The sequence below is a fragment of the Oncorhynchus masou genome, chromosome 1 (genome assembly GCF_036934945.1).
Source record: "Oncorhynchus masou masou isolate Uvic2021 chromosome 1, UVic_Omas_1.1, whole genome shotgun sequence".
Taxonomy (NCBI): domain Eukaryota; kingdom Metazoa; phylum Chordata; class Actinopteri; order Salmoniformes; family Salmonidae; genus Oncorhynchus; species Oncorhynchus masou.
Window position 1 is genome coordinate 33248198 of NC_088212.1, and position 16312 is coordinate 33264509.

Consider the following 16312-nt stretch of genomic DNA (forward strand, 5'->3'; position numbering starts at 1 on the left):
GGAGAAAGTCAGAGGGACGGGACCTCTGGCTTTCTCGTCCAATGGATTTTGAGAAGGAGGTGACGCGAGGAGGATTCAATTGAGATTCTCCCTAGAATTTTCTTTGTCAAGGATCTTCTCTGTTGACTGTAAAATTACTTTCATGGTTGACCTCAATCAAACAGACAAGATGCTTTCTACACGGACAAAATCAACACGACTATTTATGCAAATCAAACATTATGAAATAAGGCCACATGTTTTTAAAATCACTTCCATTTTGTTTGATGCTTCTATTACATTTCGAATAAAATATTTTATAAGACATTGAAATGCATTCTTTATCATTTGAAGTATTTCTTTCAAAACAACACTTTTTTATGCAAATAAAAGGTTGTAAAGGTAAACCAGACCTTTTTAGAATAATTTGCATTTTGTTTAATGTTTCTATGGCAATCCATGAAAAAGTTATTGCAAACAAGAGATTTAAATGCATTTTTATTTTTTATTTGATGTATTTCTATCAAATCAACACACATTTTTATGTAAATGAAGGGTTGTTTAAGTAGGCCAGGGGTGTCATTACACCAATTATATTGCAAACGATTCGTCTGTTGCAAAACATTTAGCAAAAGAAACCATTTACTCCAAACGCTGTTGAGCTCCGTTTAGTTTTTTAAACGGATGTCATAGTTCACTCGTGTCTCTTAAAAAAAAGAAAAGCAGCAGGAAAAAGTTTGAAGGAACGCTGCGGACTTCACTCCACTAGACCACAGAATAATCAACTTTTTAGATGTGCAGTTTGTGCCAAACACTTCGTAGACTATTCAAGTTGGAATGGCAACCATTGAGCTGTTATAGAACGATGGCAACGAGTGGAAACCATACAATTAAAATGAACTACAACTTCCGTTTAAGAACCCTACAATTTTTTACGTCACGTTTTGCAACTGATGGAACGTTTTGCATTAGAATCGGTGTAATGAATCATTAGCATTTTGCAATTAGCATTTTGTTTAATGTTCTATGACAATCTATGAAAAGGTTATTGGAGCAAGATATTTAAAAACATTTTTTTATGATTAGATGCATTTCTATCAAATCAACACTTTACTTTTCATGCAAATCAAAGGTTGTGAAAGCGGGCCTTTTTCGAATAATTAGCATTTTGTTTAATGTCTCTAAAACAATCCATGAAAAGGTTATTGCAGATAATAGAATTATATGCATTTTAAATAATATCGCGAATGTCTGTTGAATGTTGAATATAAAAATAATTTTACATCGGTGAAGAACTGTGGAAGAGCATCAGCTTTTTAATCTGAGGTTCCAGGGTTCAAGTCCCTGTTCGGGCTGGACTTTTCCCAATTTAACAATAGATTATTGATTTTGTTATGGTATGTTGCATGAAATATTCGTAATTTAGCCTACAGTTTCCCACGGACAGCCAATGATGTGAATTCAACCTATGAATGAGAATGCACAGCACAACATACATCTTTCGGTAAGGACTTTTTGGAGGCTGAAGCACAGAGTTTCTAAATAGAAAGAGGTGCAACATCACAAGACTTCCAGGAACACTTGCGAAGCAGACCAAGACTGTGTTTGTGGTTAGACAAGTCAATAGGAGAATGTATATATTCTTCCTTAGTTGTTAATTTTCTCGAAATCTAAAGGCAAAAACCACTTAGTCGTAGGCCTATGTTGTTTGTTCCTGAACTGGCCGAATGGCAGAGCTATCCTTCAGCACCACAAGTTGGTTGAACTTTAATATCATTGCACGATCCTGGCGCTGTCCTTTCAGCAACACGAAGGGCACTCCAATCGCTTAACATAACACAACCAAGATCTGTTGCCTATGTCTTATAGTCCTACTCATCACTTACAATTATTATTACAAATCTTTAACCCTCATCGAATATTCAAAAAAGGATTACAATAATGAGATGTATCCACCAATCCAAAGAAAGGATAGGCGGGAGCTAGACAGCCCGCTGTGCCTCTTTGTGGACAACGACTCCCATTATTAGGGTTCGAATCCAGGCTGCTTCACATCCGGCCATGATTGGGAGTCGCATAGGGTGGCACACAATTTGCCCAGCATTGTCCAGGTTTGGCCGGAGAAGGCCTTCATTGTAAATAAGAATTTGTTCTTAAAACTGACTTGCCTGGTTTTTAAAAACACAAACAAACTATATTGTCAGTACAGTATATCCATAATCTTTGCCAATACAATACATCAGTAATCCAGGGTTTATATACCTCATTGGTCAGTACAAACTTTGAGGAAATGATGACATCATTGAATTTTTATTTTGTGCTACAATAGATTCACTCCAATCTATTCATTCCTATGGAGGACTGCTCCTTCTAGGGAGTGCCAATATGGCCGACCGGTGGCTTCAAAGCCTCTCAATGGCCAATACATAGCATAAGCAATACAGGGTTTTTATAATGTACGTCATTGGTGTGCACTGCGGAGGCCCGTCAGAGGCTTGATCACTTTGGCCAATCAGAACGTTGAAACACTGCAGCATGAAGTTTACTAAGGATGGCAAGTTCACAAATTCTGATTTGTGTGCTTCAAAACTGAAGAAGATGCGGACAAGTCACTGAAGCATTTCAATAAAAGATTTGTGGACACGGCCAGAGTAACGTTGAGACAGTTAGCCATCCAGACTTCTTTGTACAATTAGATGGATAGATAGCCAACCACAGATTCTATACCAACATTTAATAAATTGTGATTCACTTGCCTGACAGATCACGCCATGGTGCTCTCCATATCTGCCTGGCGATACGAGTGTAAGATGGCTCAAATACACAGTGTTGAATTTTTTCTTGTCTTCCTTGACATTGAGGTTCTGTTTAATCTTGTTTCTGTTTTATCTTGTGTGTGTATGTGTTAGCTGGAGGGTGACGAGGCTTTCCAGGAGTTTGTGTCGGTGCATCATAACCGCAGCCAGTTGACTACCCGGGCCAATGACTCTCTGCTCCAATCAGCAGCCCCCGAGACTGGCCAGGGGAGGAGTCAGGAGAAGAAGAAGAAGCTTTATTACCTCAACTTTGAGTCAGAAGAGAAGAAGAAGGATGAGGAGTAAGATGAGGAAGAAGACCAGGTTAGGTACACATGCCTACATAGACCCTTTGTTTGACAGATGCTGGTAAATGTGTGTGTAAACAGTGTGCTTTCATTGTCAGGTGCTAATAAAGAGGCTCTGAAGTCTGGCCTGTCTGATATGGAGTACCTGTGACACAGAGACAGGGTGCTGCGGAGGATGAAGATGATGATGAGGAAGATGAGCCTGCCCCTATGCAACTGACAGACAGTGCCTATGAGAGTGGGGATAGAGATGGTATCCAGAGGGCCAAAGCACCAGTCCCTTCACTGAATAAAAGCCAGGGCAAACTTAGCAAGTCTGTCAAACAGCAGGAGGTTGTGCAAATGCCTAACCTTTAACACCTAGCATTTGACCTGCACCCTTGATCCACAAACCTTGGGACTGTAGATTTAAACTGAAATCCTACCTTCATTGAACTGATGGAGGGTAGCACTTAAAACAGCATATTGTGTATCATTCTGACAGTGAAATTAGGGTTGAGGGTTTTCATAGCCATATCCCCTTTGGTAATGTGTGTGTGTGTCCCTATCTCTCTGTGCCCCATAGACTGAATTCACAGTGAAACTGCGAGAATGTCCCTTCAACATCAAAGAGGTGAGTGTGTGTGGCTTGATGTGGAGTTCAGAGGTGGGTAAAGGGTTTATTTATGTGTGACATCTTTGGTTGTTTATGTAATATAAACAGCAACAAGTGCGAGAGTTCATGACTACTTTGAAGCCTGCAGCCATTCGAATCATCAAGAATGTCACCGGCAACAAAACTGAGTATATGTATGTGGATCTGCGCTCAGAAGAGGAGGTGAAAAAGTCTCTGAAGAAGAACAAAGACTACATGGGTGAGAATCAGACTGTGTGTGTGTGTGTGTGTGTGTGTGTGTGTGTGTGTGTGTGTGTGTGTGTGTGTGTGTGTGTGTGTGTGTGTGTGTGTGTGTGTGTGTGTGTGTGTGTGTGTGTGTGTGTGTGTGTGTACGTTCGTAATCCTCAATGAGAATAAAAAGTTGTGTACTGTTTGTGTTTGTCCGAAAGGTTGCTCTATATTGAGGTGTTTCGGACAAGTGTGACGGGCAGGTGGAGAGGTGGGAGAAAGGGAGATTCACCAGGGAGCTGAAAGAAGATGAAGAGGAGGAAGAAGACAGGAAGACTCCTAACAAGGAGCCTGCCCCAAACCTGCACAGAAGAGGAGCTCCAAGACTTCTTCACAAAGCATGGTATGTACATACACGCACATATTGTAACGATTGTCGCCTGTAGAAGAGGACCAAAGTGCAGCGTGGTACGTATTCATAATAATTGTAATTAAGATGAATACTCGAACAAACCGACAAACGAACAGTTCTGCCAGGTGCAACAAAAACACTAAACAGAAAATAACTACCCATAGTGGGAAAACAGGCTGCCTAAGTATGGTTCTCAATCAGAGACAACGATTGCCAGCTGCCTCTGATTGGGAACCATACCAGGCCAAACACATAGAAATAGAAAACATAGAACAAAAACATAGAATGCCCACCCCAACTCACGCCCTGACCAAACTAAAACAGAGACATAAAAAAGGAACTAAGGTCAGGATGTGACACATATACTGTATCAAATCAAATCACATGAGCTGAATACAGGTGTAGTAGGTAGACCTTACAGTGAAATGCTTACTTACAAGCCCTTAACTAACAATGCAGTTTTAAGAAAAATATCAAAAGAAAAATAAGAAATAAAAGTAACAAAAATGTAAAGACCAGTAGTAAAATAAGGCTATTGGGGGTACCGGTACAGAGTCAATGTGTGGGGGCACCGGTTAATCGAGGTAATTGAGGTAATTTATACATGTAGGTTATTAAAGTGACTTATGCATAGATAATAACAGAGAGTAGCAGCAACGTAAAATAGTGTGGGGAGGGGGGATTGATGTGATGCAATCAGTCAGGATGCTCTCGATGGTGCAGTTGTAGAACCTTTTGAGGATCTGAGGACCCATACCAAATCTTTTCACTCTCCTGAGGGTGAATAGGTTTTGTCGTGCCATCTTCACGACTGTCTTGGTGTGCTTGGACCATAGTTTGTTGGTGACACCAAGGAACTTGAAGCTATCAACCTGCTTCACTACAGCCCCGTCGATGAGAATGGATTGATATTTGGTTTAAATGCAGACGAGCACTGCTGACCGCAGCTTCACACAGATATGAGCTGGCAAAGGTTACCTTGAGTTTTAATGCTCTGAGGGAGATGGCAGGGTATTCCTTTTGAGTCGACCGAAACTCCTCCCTAGTAACCCGTGATTGCGTTCTCTGCAGCATTCGGTCACATGACAGCTCAAAAGGCCGTAGTTGACTGTTGCACTTGTATCGTTCCAATTCAAGCGCAACGTTTAAGTGCGGCCAGCAACACCAACCACACCTAAGCGAGAGAAAGTCTAAATACAAAACGTCTTCTACTAAGTGCGTTTAAGTGTGGCCAGTACCCCATAAGTGTGCGAACACACTTATGGGGTACTGCAGTCCATTTACATTTGAGTCAGGATTCTGTCACAGACTGAAGGATTACATCACCACCAACCGGTCAGACAGCAGATAGAGGAGCATCCACACTGTCCCTACTGAAACCAGGTATTTGCTGAGTCTGTGTCAGCCAATGTGCTAAATCACCAAGTATCTACTCTTTTTCTCTGTGTCTAAACAGTAAATAACTTACTAGAGTGGATCATTCAGTACACACTTGGGATCTAATAAGAACGCCTTAGTAGAGGACGTTTTGTATTTAGACTTTCTCTCGCTTAGGTGTGGTTGGTGTTGCTGCAGCTGAAAGGTCTGAAAGATGGCTATAATGATCAGCTGTCATTTCCCAGAGGCCCTTTCACTCTCAACCCCTTAGGCTTCCTGTAAGTGTGGTCTGTGACCTCTGATGGGTTAGAGTTCCCCCATAGAAAATGATAGAGGACTCTAGTGCCCAAAAGCCATTTTAGCATGGGCAGCGCTTGAAGTAGTCAACTGGGTGGGACTTAATTCCATCACATAATTCCATCCAGGTCATCAGGAGGGGTCAGCCAATGAATAATACTTGTGAGCAAACATTCCATAACTGCAGGTGGCAGTAAATCGCCAATCTTAGCTTTAGCTGTTCAAACAACACACTGCAAGTGGCATGCACCCTTTCAGTTTGTTTACAAACTCATAGAAGTAGTAGAAGAAGAAAATGGACTACTTCAAAATGGAAATGGCCTCAATGGTCCTGCCCGTCCACTCACAGACTGCATAATTGGACAGATACAAAGAAGAGTCCTCTATGAGATCAGCGCAGCAGTGAGTTTCTGTAAGCACCTCTGATATTAATCACCAAGAGTACCCATCTCAGGAATAATGTGAGGGGTTCCAATGGGGATGTTATTTAGGGTGAGCTAAATCAAGTGCACCTTGCTATACAGCTATGACCAAAACCTATATTTTCCTGTGGCTATCCCATAGAGAAAGATAGAGGCATCTAGTGGCCAAAAGACCATTTTAGCAAGGCCAGAGCTATTGAGAGCTTCCCCCATTTTAATGTAGTCAACTTAGTGGGATTTCCAACTTCATTGGCTGATCCCTCCTGGTGACGCTGCTGGAGTCATGTGCAACCAGGTCATCAGGAGCGATCAGCCAATCGTAGCAAATAAGAAAATGTACTACTTCAAAATGGAGATGGCCTCAATGGCACTGCCCATGCTGTCACACGTCTCTGTGGGCTATTCAGACTTTTTCAGATGGGAGGAGGCCTGGTGGATCTTGAGGGGGACCTAAACAAATCAAGCCAATCACGGACACTGGGCTCTGGCTCCTGCTCCGCCCTCATCAAGCTATTGCCTGGCAACAAGGATCTGCTGGTGTCTCATGATACCTGGAACAATTACCAGGCCATGATGTGCATCTTAAAGAAGTACCAGTTCGCCTACCGTGTCTCTCCTACAGGTAACCTTTGACCCCTAGAACTCTCATAAGGATAAGTTAACTTTGCCTACAGTGTCTCCTAATGTCCCCCCTTTACCCCCTAACATACACACTCTTAATGAAGCACTCCTGGAAACTCTGCTTGTGAACACTGGGAAAGTTATGTGTTTCAGAGTTCTATATTTTATGGTTCTGAGTTTGATTTCTGTGTTCTGTTGTTCTCAGACAGTGATCCGATCCCTGGCGGAACCCAGGCCTTCTCCTCCTACCCAGGGTCCATTTTCTCTGGAGATGACTTCTACATCCTTAGCACCGGGCTGGTGAGAGCTTTGTGTAATATATGTGTACATAGTATATATGTGTGTGTGTAGTATTTATTTTTTAAAGATGTCCCTCCACAGGTTACCTTGGAGACAAGCATCGACAACAGTAACCCCGCCCTCTGGAAATTTGTTCAACCAACCGGAGCAGTGATGGAGTGGCTGAGGAACATCGTAGCCAATAGGCCGGCTTCATCCGGCAAGGAGTGGGCAGAGATTTTCAGCAAACACAACAGGTAGACATGTCTCTCTGCAGGCCATCTGGGCGACATTTTCTTTTTCTTCCTGTAGACTCTCATTGACCTACGGATGTCTACCATGTTGGTTATCTCGCCAGTCCTGTCAGTTCAGAGCTGGAGATCCAAAAACAAACCCTCAACAAGATATTTAACTGTCCATTTAAAGGACACTAGGAGATGAAGAGTGAACGGAACTCTCTCTTTAAAGAATTAAGTAAAGTAAAAATAACATCACGAGTGGTCAGGTGACCTGAGATTTTTTTTTCGGGGAGGAGCAGAGTTAAGTCAATTCTGTACTGAGTTGCAAATTTCTCTTTATATCCAATTCAATTCTTGAAATTGGCCACCCCCAAAGGTAGCAGAATTTAATTTAAACTTGAATTAAAGGAAGTGTAATTTAATAAAATGGCTTATTTATTCTACACATCATCATAGTTGTAACGGTTTTCTTTCGTTGAAGGAGAGGAGGACCAAAATGCAGCGTGGTTAGAGTTAAACATGTTTAATAAAGACCATAAACGTGAACACTACGACATACCAAAACAACAAATGTGAAAAACCAAAACAGTCCTATCTGGTACAAAGACAGAAGACAGGAAACAACCACCCACAAAACCTAACACAAAACAGGCTACCTAAATATGGTTCCCAATCAGAGACAAATGACTAACACCTGCTTCTGATTGAGAACCATATCAGGCCAAACATAGAAATGGGAAAACTAGAAACACAACATAGAATGCCCACTCAGCTCACTACCTGACCAACACTAAAACAAAGAAAAAACAAAAGAACTATGGTCAGAACGTGACAATAGTAATGTTTATTTTGACAAAATGTATGGTTACCAATACCATGTAGCATAAGGTTGAAACATTTAATTTTTAAAACTCATTCTCCTAAAACAATTTAAAATAATTACACTGGTCTGGAAATATTCTAAGATTGTGTTGTGGGTTATCTATAATAATCATAATTCCCTTAATGTTTTTATATTTTTGAAGAAAAAAATCATCTCACGACAAAGAAAAATATTGTTTGACATCTTTGAGTTATAATCAAACTAACATTTGAAATTGTGTATTCTTTGCATGAATAAGTGGCATATGTCAAATGAATGAGCCTTTCATGTTTCACGTCTGAGTTAAATTGGTTTTAATTAAATTCTACTTTCTTCTATTCAAACTCAATTAAAATTCTTCATTCTGTGGCGTGGGTTGGGGCCAATTCATATATTGAATTCAAGTCCTACATTCGAATTGACCCCAACTCTGCTGGGAAGGCAGGAGTGGAACTTATCAGTGACGCCGACTCAGGCCAAAGTCCCCAGAAATCAAAGGTTACTAATGTTGATTTGTAGGGTTAGAGTTAGGGCTATTTAATCTGTCTTCTACAGCTTATCTCCGTCTCTGGGATGTTTTACTTCTATAGCCAATCTCTAGCATATCTATACAGTGCCTTGCGAAAGTATTCGGCCCCCTTGAACTTTGCGACCTTTTGCCACATTTCAGGCTTCAAACATAAAGATATAAAACTGTATTTTTTTGTGAAGAATCAACAACAAGTGGGACACAATCATGAAGTGGAACGACATTTATTGGATATTTCAAACTTTTTTAACAAATCAAAAACTGAAAAATTGGGCGTGCAAAATTATTCAGCCCCCTTAAGTTAATACTTTGTAGTGCCACCTTTTGCTGCGATTACAGCTGTAAGTCGCTTGGGGTATGTCTCTATCAGTTTTGCACATCGAGAGACTGAAATTTTTCCCCATTCTTCCTTGCAAAACAGCTCGAGCTCAGTGAGGTTGGATGGAGAGCATTTGTGAACAGCAGTTTTCAGTTCTTTCCACAGATTCTCGAATGGATTCTAACACCTGGATATGTTTATTTTTTAACCATTCCATTGTAGATTTTGCTTTATGTTTTGGATCATTGTCTTGTTGGAAGACAAATCTCCGTCCCAGTCTCAGGTCTTTTGCAGACTCCATCAGGTTTTCTTCCAGAATGGTCCTGTATTTGGCTCCATCCATCTTCCCATCAATTTTAACCATCTTCCCTGTCCCTGCTGAAGAAAAGCAGGCCCAAACCATGATGCTGCCACCACCATGTTTGACAGTGGGGATGGTGTGTTCAGCGTGATGAGCTGTGTTGCTTTTACGCCAAACATAACGTTTTGCATTGTTGCCAAAAAGTTCAATTTTGGTTTCATCTGACCAGAGCACCTTCTTCCACATGTTTGGTGTGTCTCCCAAGTGGCTTGTGGCAAACTTTAAACGACACTTTTTATGGATATCTTTAAGAAATGGCTTTCTTCTTGCCACTCTTCCATAAAGGCCAGATTTGTGCAATATACGACTGATTGTTGTCCTATGGACAGAGTCTCCCACCTCAGCTGTAGATCTCTGCAGTTCATCCAGAGTGATCATGGGCCTCTTGGCTGCATCTCTGATCAGTCTTCTCCTTGTATGAGCTGAAAGTTTAGAGGGACGGCCAGGTCTTGGTAGATTTGCAGTGGTCTGATACTCCTTCCATTTCAATATTATCGCTTGTACAGTGCTCCTTGGGATGTTTAAAGCTTGGGAAATCTTTTTGTATCCAAATCCGGCTTTAAACTTCTTCACAACAGTATCTCGGACCTGCCTGGTGTGTTCCTTGTTCTTCATGATGCTCTCTGCGCTTTTAACGGACCTCTGAGACTATCACAGTGCAGGTGCATTTATACGGAGACTTTATTACACACAGGTGGATTGTATTTATCATCATTAGTCATTTAGGTCAACATTGGATCATTCAGAGATCCTCACTGAACTTCTGGAGAGAGTTTGCTGCACTGAAAGTAAAGGGGCTGAATAATTTTGCACGCCCAATTTTTCAGTTTTTGCTTTGTTAAAAAAGTTTGAAATATCCAATAAATGTCGTTCCACTTCATGATTGTGTCTCACTTGTTGTTGATTCTTCACAAAAAAATACAGTTTTATATCTTTATGTTTGAAGCCTGAAATGTGGCAAAAGGTCGCAAAGTTCAAGGGGGCCGAATACTTTCGCAAGGCACTGTATATCGTCTGTCGGTTAACAGCCTCTGTTACTCACCAGAGCGGAGTTACACTGGAACCTAAAATACTAACTAGTGTCTCATCAATCATCACAAATGGCCTCAATACAGACCCCCAGACCACGTAGAATGTCTACCTTTGGAATCAATGCATTCCCTCACTTGTAGGTATCTGTGCGTGTGTTAGGTATAATAACCAGTGGATGATAGTGGAATACAGGCATTTCACTCCGGGGATGACAGAGACCAAGGAGCAGCTGTTTACTGTACTGGTGCAGCTCCCGTAAGAGTCAACACACACACGGGTGGTCACGATACCAGTGTTAAGGTACTAGGAATGAAAAGAAACAAAACCTTAATTCATTTCTTGATGAAAACAGTCCTCATGTTGTTATCCAGAGTCGCATTTGTTTATTTTGCAAGCTATATCACACATATATTTTTACACAAAGTAGGGTTTTAAAGGACCATAAAGTAACATTTGTTTTGCCAAAAGAAAATCCGGTATCGTAGTACTGCGATCCTGGTATCGCGACAACCCAAGCACACACACACATTGGAGAAAGGTTTTGTGTGTTCTTCCTGCTGTGGTGAGCGGGCTATTTATCAATAACAGCAATAAGTGTGTGTGTGTGTGTGGTTCTGTTCTGTAGTGGGCTGGTTGTTCACTCTGATAAAACCCAGGAGTTGCTGCAGAAAGGTTACTGGTCCAGTTATAACATCCCGTAAGTACCAATAACAACAAATATATAACTACCACACACTAGTAATGACTATATTATTAATAGGTGGTGACTGTCTGTCTCTCAGGTTTGTTCTCATCAACAACAACAAAAATAACCTGTGTATGTGTGACACACACTCTCTGACTGTGTGTGTGTGTGTAGGTACTATGAGGAGGTGTTTAATGCCAGTGGCTGTCGAGAACTGATTAAACAGTTTGGTTCATGGTTCTCTCTGGACATGAACCCTCGAGCCCAGATCTTCAGAAGGAACCAATCACACATCACAGACATGGACTCCATGGTCCGCCTCATGAGGTACGCACTTCCAGTCAGAGGATTCTACACCAGATGTCACAGGAGGGAGAGGGACAGACCTGCATTTAGGCCTATATACACACGAGTGTCCTTACCTACAGCTGTATTCTTACCTACAGCTGTATTCTTACCTACAGCTGTATCCTTACCTACAGCTGTATTCTTACCTACAGCTGTATCCTTACCTACAGCTGTATCCTTTCCTACAGCTGTATCCTTACCTACAGCTGTATTCTTACCTACAGCTGTATTCTTACCTACAGCTGTATTCTTACCTACAGCTGTATCCTTACCTACAGCTGTATCCTTACCTACAGCTGTATCCTTACCTACAGCTGTATTCGGAAAGTGTTCAGACCCCTTGACTTTTTCCACATTTTGTTACGTTACAGCCTTATTCTAAAATTGATTCAACGTTTTTTTCCTCTTATCAATCTACACACATTACCCCAAAATGACAAAGCAAAAAAGTTTTTTTGCTCTCGACATGCAATGTCAACTGTGGGACCTTATATAAACAGGTGTGTGTCGTTACAAATCATGTTCAATAAATTGAATTTACCACAGGTGGACTCCAATAAAGTTGTAGAAACATCTCAAGGATGATCAATGGAAAGAGGATGCACCTGAGCTCAATTCCGAGTCTCATAGCGAAGAGTCTGAATACTTATGTAAATGTGATATATATTTTTTAAATAAATGTGTATACATTTATAAAAACCTGTTTTCGCTTTGTCATTATGGGGTATTGTGTGAAGGTGGAGGGGAAAAAATATAGAATCCATTTTAGAATAAGTCTGTAACGTAACAAAATGTGGAAAAAGTCAAGTGGTCTGAATACTTTCCGAATGCACTGTGCATTTATAGCCTCTGTATGAATATCCCTTCCCTACCCCCTCTTTTTTTGTAGGTATAATAACTTTAAGAATGACCCGTTGTCTTGGTGTGAGGGCTGTGACCCGCCTGCTAATGGAGAGAACACCATCTCAGCCCGGTACGACCTGAACCCGGCTAATGGAACGTATCCCTTCGGAGCGCTGAAGCAGAGACCACATGGAGGAACGGATATGAAGGTAAGGCCATCCTCCACTTCTACTTTCTATTTCTCTAGGTATGAGCTGCTTCTTGTAGGTGTCACTAATTGGCTGTGTGTGTACCTTTGGGTGTGTACCTTTGAGTGTGTGTAGGTGACCTCCTACAGGCTGTGGCGTGAGTTTGGCTTCCTGGCAGCGAGTGGACCCACTTGGGACCAGGTACCTGCCTTCCAGTGGAGTTCCTCCCCCTACTCAGACCTGATGCACATAGGACACTCTGACACCTGGGCGTTTGCACCTGTAAATGTCACCTGGTCTACCTAACCCTTCTGGTAAATCCGCATTCCTCCTGTCTCCTGATTCTGCCTCTTTGACCTTACTCTCCTCCCTTTACGCATCCTATGACTTGCCCTATCCCCCTTTCCTCCCGGCTGGCTCGGCCCTCCTCTCCTGCGCCGTGGCCTGAGTGATGCATTGCGAGCTTACAGAACAGGCCTACGGGCAGCTGAACGAAAATGGAGGAAAACTAAACTTCAGGAGGACCTATCATCCTTTCACTCCCTCCTCTCTCCTCTCTATGACATCCTGCGACTAGTAAGGTCTGGCCGCAGAACAACCTGCACACTCGACATGTTCCCCTCCTCCCTTCTCCAGGCCATCTCTGGAGATCTTCTCCTGTGCTTCACATCCATCATCAACTCATCCCTGACTACTGGCTGAGTCCCCTCTGACTTCAAAATGGCCCGAGTCGCTCCCCACCTCAAGAAACCAACACTCGACTCATCTGACTTCAAAAACTATAGACCTGTATCGCTTCTTTCTTTTCATTCCAAAACACTTCAGCGTGCTGTCTCTGATCAATTTTCTCGTTATTTCTCTAAGAACAATCTTGTTGACCCTAACAGGTCAGGCTTTAAGACAGGTCACTCAACCGAGACTGCTCTTCTTTGTGTGGCGGAGGCTCTCCGCACTGCCAACGCTGACTATCTCTCCTTTGTTCTCATCCTCCTAGATCTATCCGCTGCCTTTGACACTGAACCATCATATCCTCCTCTCAACCCTCTCAGGGCTGGGTGTCTCTGCACATTCTTGGATTGCATCCTACCTGGCAGGCCGCTCCTACCAGGTGACGTGGAGAGGATCTGTGTCTGCACCACGTACTCTCACTACTGGTGTTCCCCAGGGCTTGGTTCTAGGTTGAAAACCCCGCTTGTGCCATCAAACCCCTGCAACTTATCCAGAACACTGCAGCGCACCTGATTTTCAACCTTCCCAAGTTCTCTATTGTCACCCCAGTCCTTCGTACACTCCACCGGCTTCCACTCAAAGCTCAAATCCACTTCAAGACCATGGTGCTTACCGACGGAACAGCAAGAGGAACTGCCCCTCCCTACCTTCAGGATATGCTCAAATCCTACACCCCAACCTGAGAACTCCATTCTGCCACCTCCCGTTCTAGCTCTGACTACTGATTTATTTACTTGAGAAAAAATGTACATTCTATGCCTGTGATATGTGATAGTCCCACCTTGCTATCTTAAGATGAATGCACTAACTGTAAGTCGCTCTGGATAAGAGCTTCTGCTAACTGACTAAAATTGAAATATACCCCTTACATTAAACCTACACGCACAGACCCCTCCGTGTCAGAGAATAAAAAAGGGGTGATGGGTTTCATTTCAGAAGTGAAATGATTACAAAAGTAATGTAATGTATTAGGTATACAGTACAACAGTAAGCTCAGGGTTAGCATGTATATTTACTGCTCTGTTGTGTGAACAATCTTGAGATAAGGAAGTGGGTTTTAACTGGGTTTAAATTTTTTATTTTTTATGTTTTGCTCATACTGGCTGTCATTGAATGTGATGTGAGATGGGAAAACTTTAAATGGGCTGGAGTTCCACAAATGACAATATAGAGGTAGGAAATTGTACTGGGAAAAATGCACCATTCCTTTGGCCAATAGAGAATGATAAAATATATATATATATATATTTAATCAAACAGTTTAGTGTAGCCTATGTGCCTACTTGAAGTATTCTACCATTTGATTAATGCTGCTATGACACTGGTCAATTTGTTCAATTCATATTGACTCTATTAGACAGTAATTGCATAAAAACATGTATTACATTTGTTAGCATTTGACAGATCTGCTTTAATACGGTCAATGGTTTTTGGAATTAATTTTGTTTTAAACTTGACTTTATAGCTATGTCATGTGTAGCTTGTTTAGAAATACAAAGCTGGCGTTCTGTCTTTTGGTGTCGTACACTGTTGTCACTGATGGCCCAGACTTTTTAAAAACATTCCTGAAAGCGAAACACAACTGATTTGAAAGAAGGGGAGGGACATAGTCATCACATGATCAAATCCCATGACAATGCACGTGGCTCTGCTTTCCTCCAATCAGAACTCTTTAACTGTACTTCTTGCTCTTCTGCCTTATTACCGTTCTCCTAGCAGCAGGATATTATGATGGCAACTCGATCGCAGATTATTTAAATTTTAAAATAAGAGTCCCACTGCAAAAAAGGGGCAACATTTTGGGAATATCGTTTGCTGTTATCACTAGTGCAGTACAACTCTCACAGATTTGCTACCACCTTTGAAAAAAATAAATAATTTACTTTTAATATTGTAGTATTTATAGGGCAATGAATTAAAGTGCTGCTGGGGATTTAGACCACAGTTCTCCATAATATAACACCATATAAAGATTCTACAGACTTTACATAATGAGTAATCCCAACCCCACTTTTACCTCAGCACATAGAATATTTTTTCTCTATAAACCAATATTATTTTTTTTGGCATGTAGTAGTGTATTGCATTGCAGTGGGTGGAGTAGAAAGTGCTTCTGGGTATTTACACCTCAGGACCTCAAAAAATAACACAATATATAGATTACAGGCCACAGGAGGCTACTGAGGGGAGAATGGCTCATAATAAGGGCTGGAATGGCAAATAGAATGGCATCAAACACATGGAAACCATGTATTTGATACCATTCCACCTATTCCGCTCCGGTCATTAACACAAGTCCGTTCTCCCCAATTAAGGTACTGCCAACCTCCTGTGTTACACACCCAACTGAGTATTTCCAACCCCACCTTTACTTTGGCACATATCCATTCACTGTATTGTATTGCATTGCAGTGAATGGAATGGTTGGAGTAGAAAGTTCTGCTGGATATTTAGATCTCAGTCCCCCAAGACATAACACCATATATAGATTCTCTAGAGACCCTACTGAGTATTGCCAACTCCACTTTTATCTTGGCACATAAAATCATTTTTTTTCTATACAGCCTAATGTTGTGAACATACCAATCTAAACATTGTATTTTTGATAGTGCTCTTAAAAAAACCAAATAGAAGCATATTTGCAATTATTTACATAAAGTCCTTAATTTTCTTAAGAGCACAATAAAAATGGTAATTGATTCAAATGTAATATATTTAGAATATTTATCAACATTGCATCACATATGCTGCTGCTATTATCTGTCACTTTATTCCTAGTTATATGTACACTACCGGTCAAAAGTTTTAGAACACCAACTCATTCAAGGGCTTTTCTTTGTTTTTACTATTTTATACATTGTTGA

General features: G+C 41.3%; 1 protein-coding gene and 1 pseudogene across 1 annotated transcript; both read left to right on the forward strand.

Moving 5' to 3' along the window:
• Positions 1-41: 41 nt before the first annotated feature.
• LOC135514231 (probable RNA-binding protein 19) lies at positions 42-4161 on the forward strand. The gene is made up of 6 exons (XM_064937948.1): positions 42-59; positions 2889-3076; positions 3241-3415; positions 3648-3695; positions 3786-3936; positions 4127-4161. The coding sequence occupies exons 1-6, from the start codon at positions 42-44 to the stop codon at positions 4159-4161; spliced, it is 615 nt and encodes a 204-aa protein (XP_064794020.1).
• A 53-nt stretch (positions 4162-4214) lies between these two features.
• LOC135514952 (putative phospholipase B-like 2) lies at positions 4215-13025 on the forward strand (annotated as a pseudogene).
• Positions 13026-16312: the final 3287 nt, after the last annotated feature.

Bases quoted from the DNA above. Each gene is read 5' to 3' on its own strand.
- LOC135514231 (XM_064937948.1), top strand. The intron at 3,077-3,240 runs GTAAGATGAGGA...TGTGACACAGAG, and splicing joins GAGAAGAAGAAGGATGAGGA to ACAGGGTGCTGCGGAGGATG. The intron at 3,937-4,126 runs GTGAGAATCAGA...TTTGTCCGAAAG, and splicing joins GAAGAACAAAGACTACATGG to GTTGCTCTATATTGAGGTGT.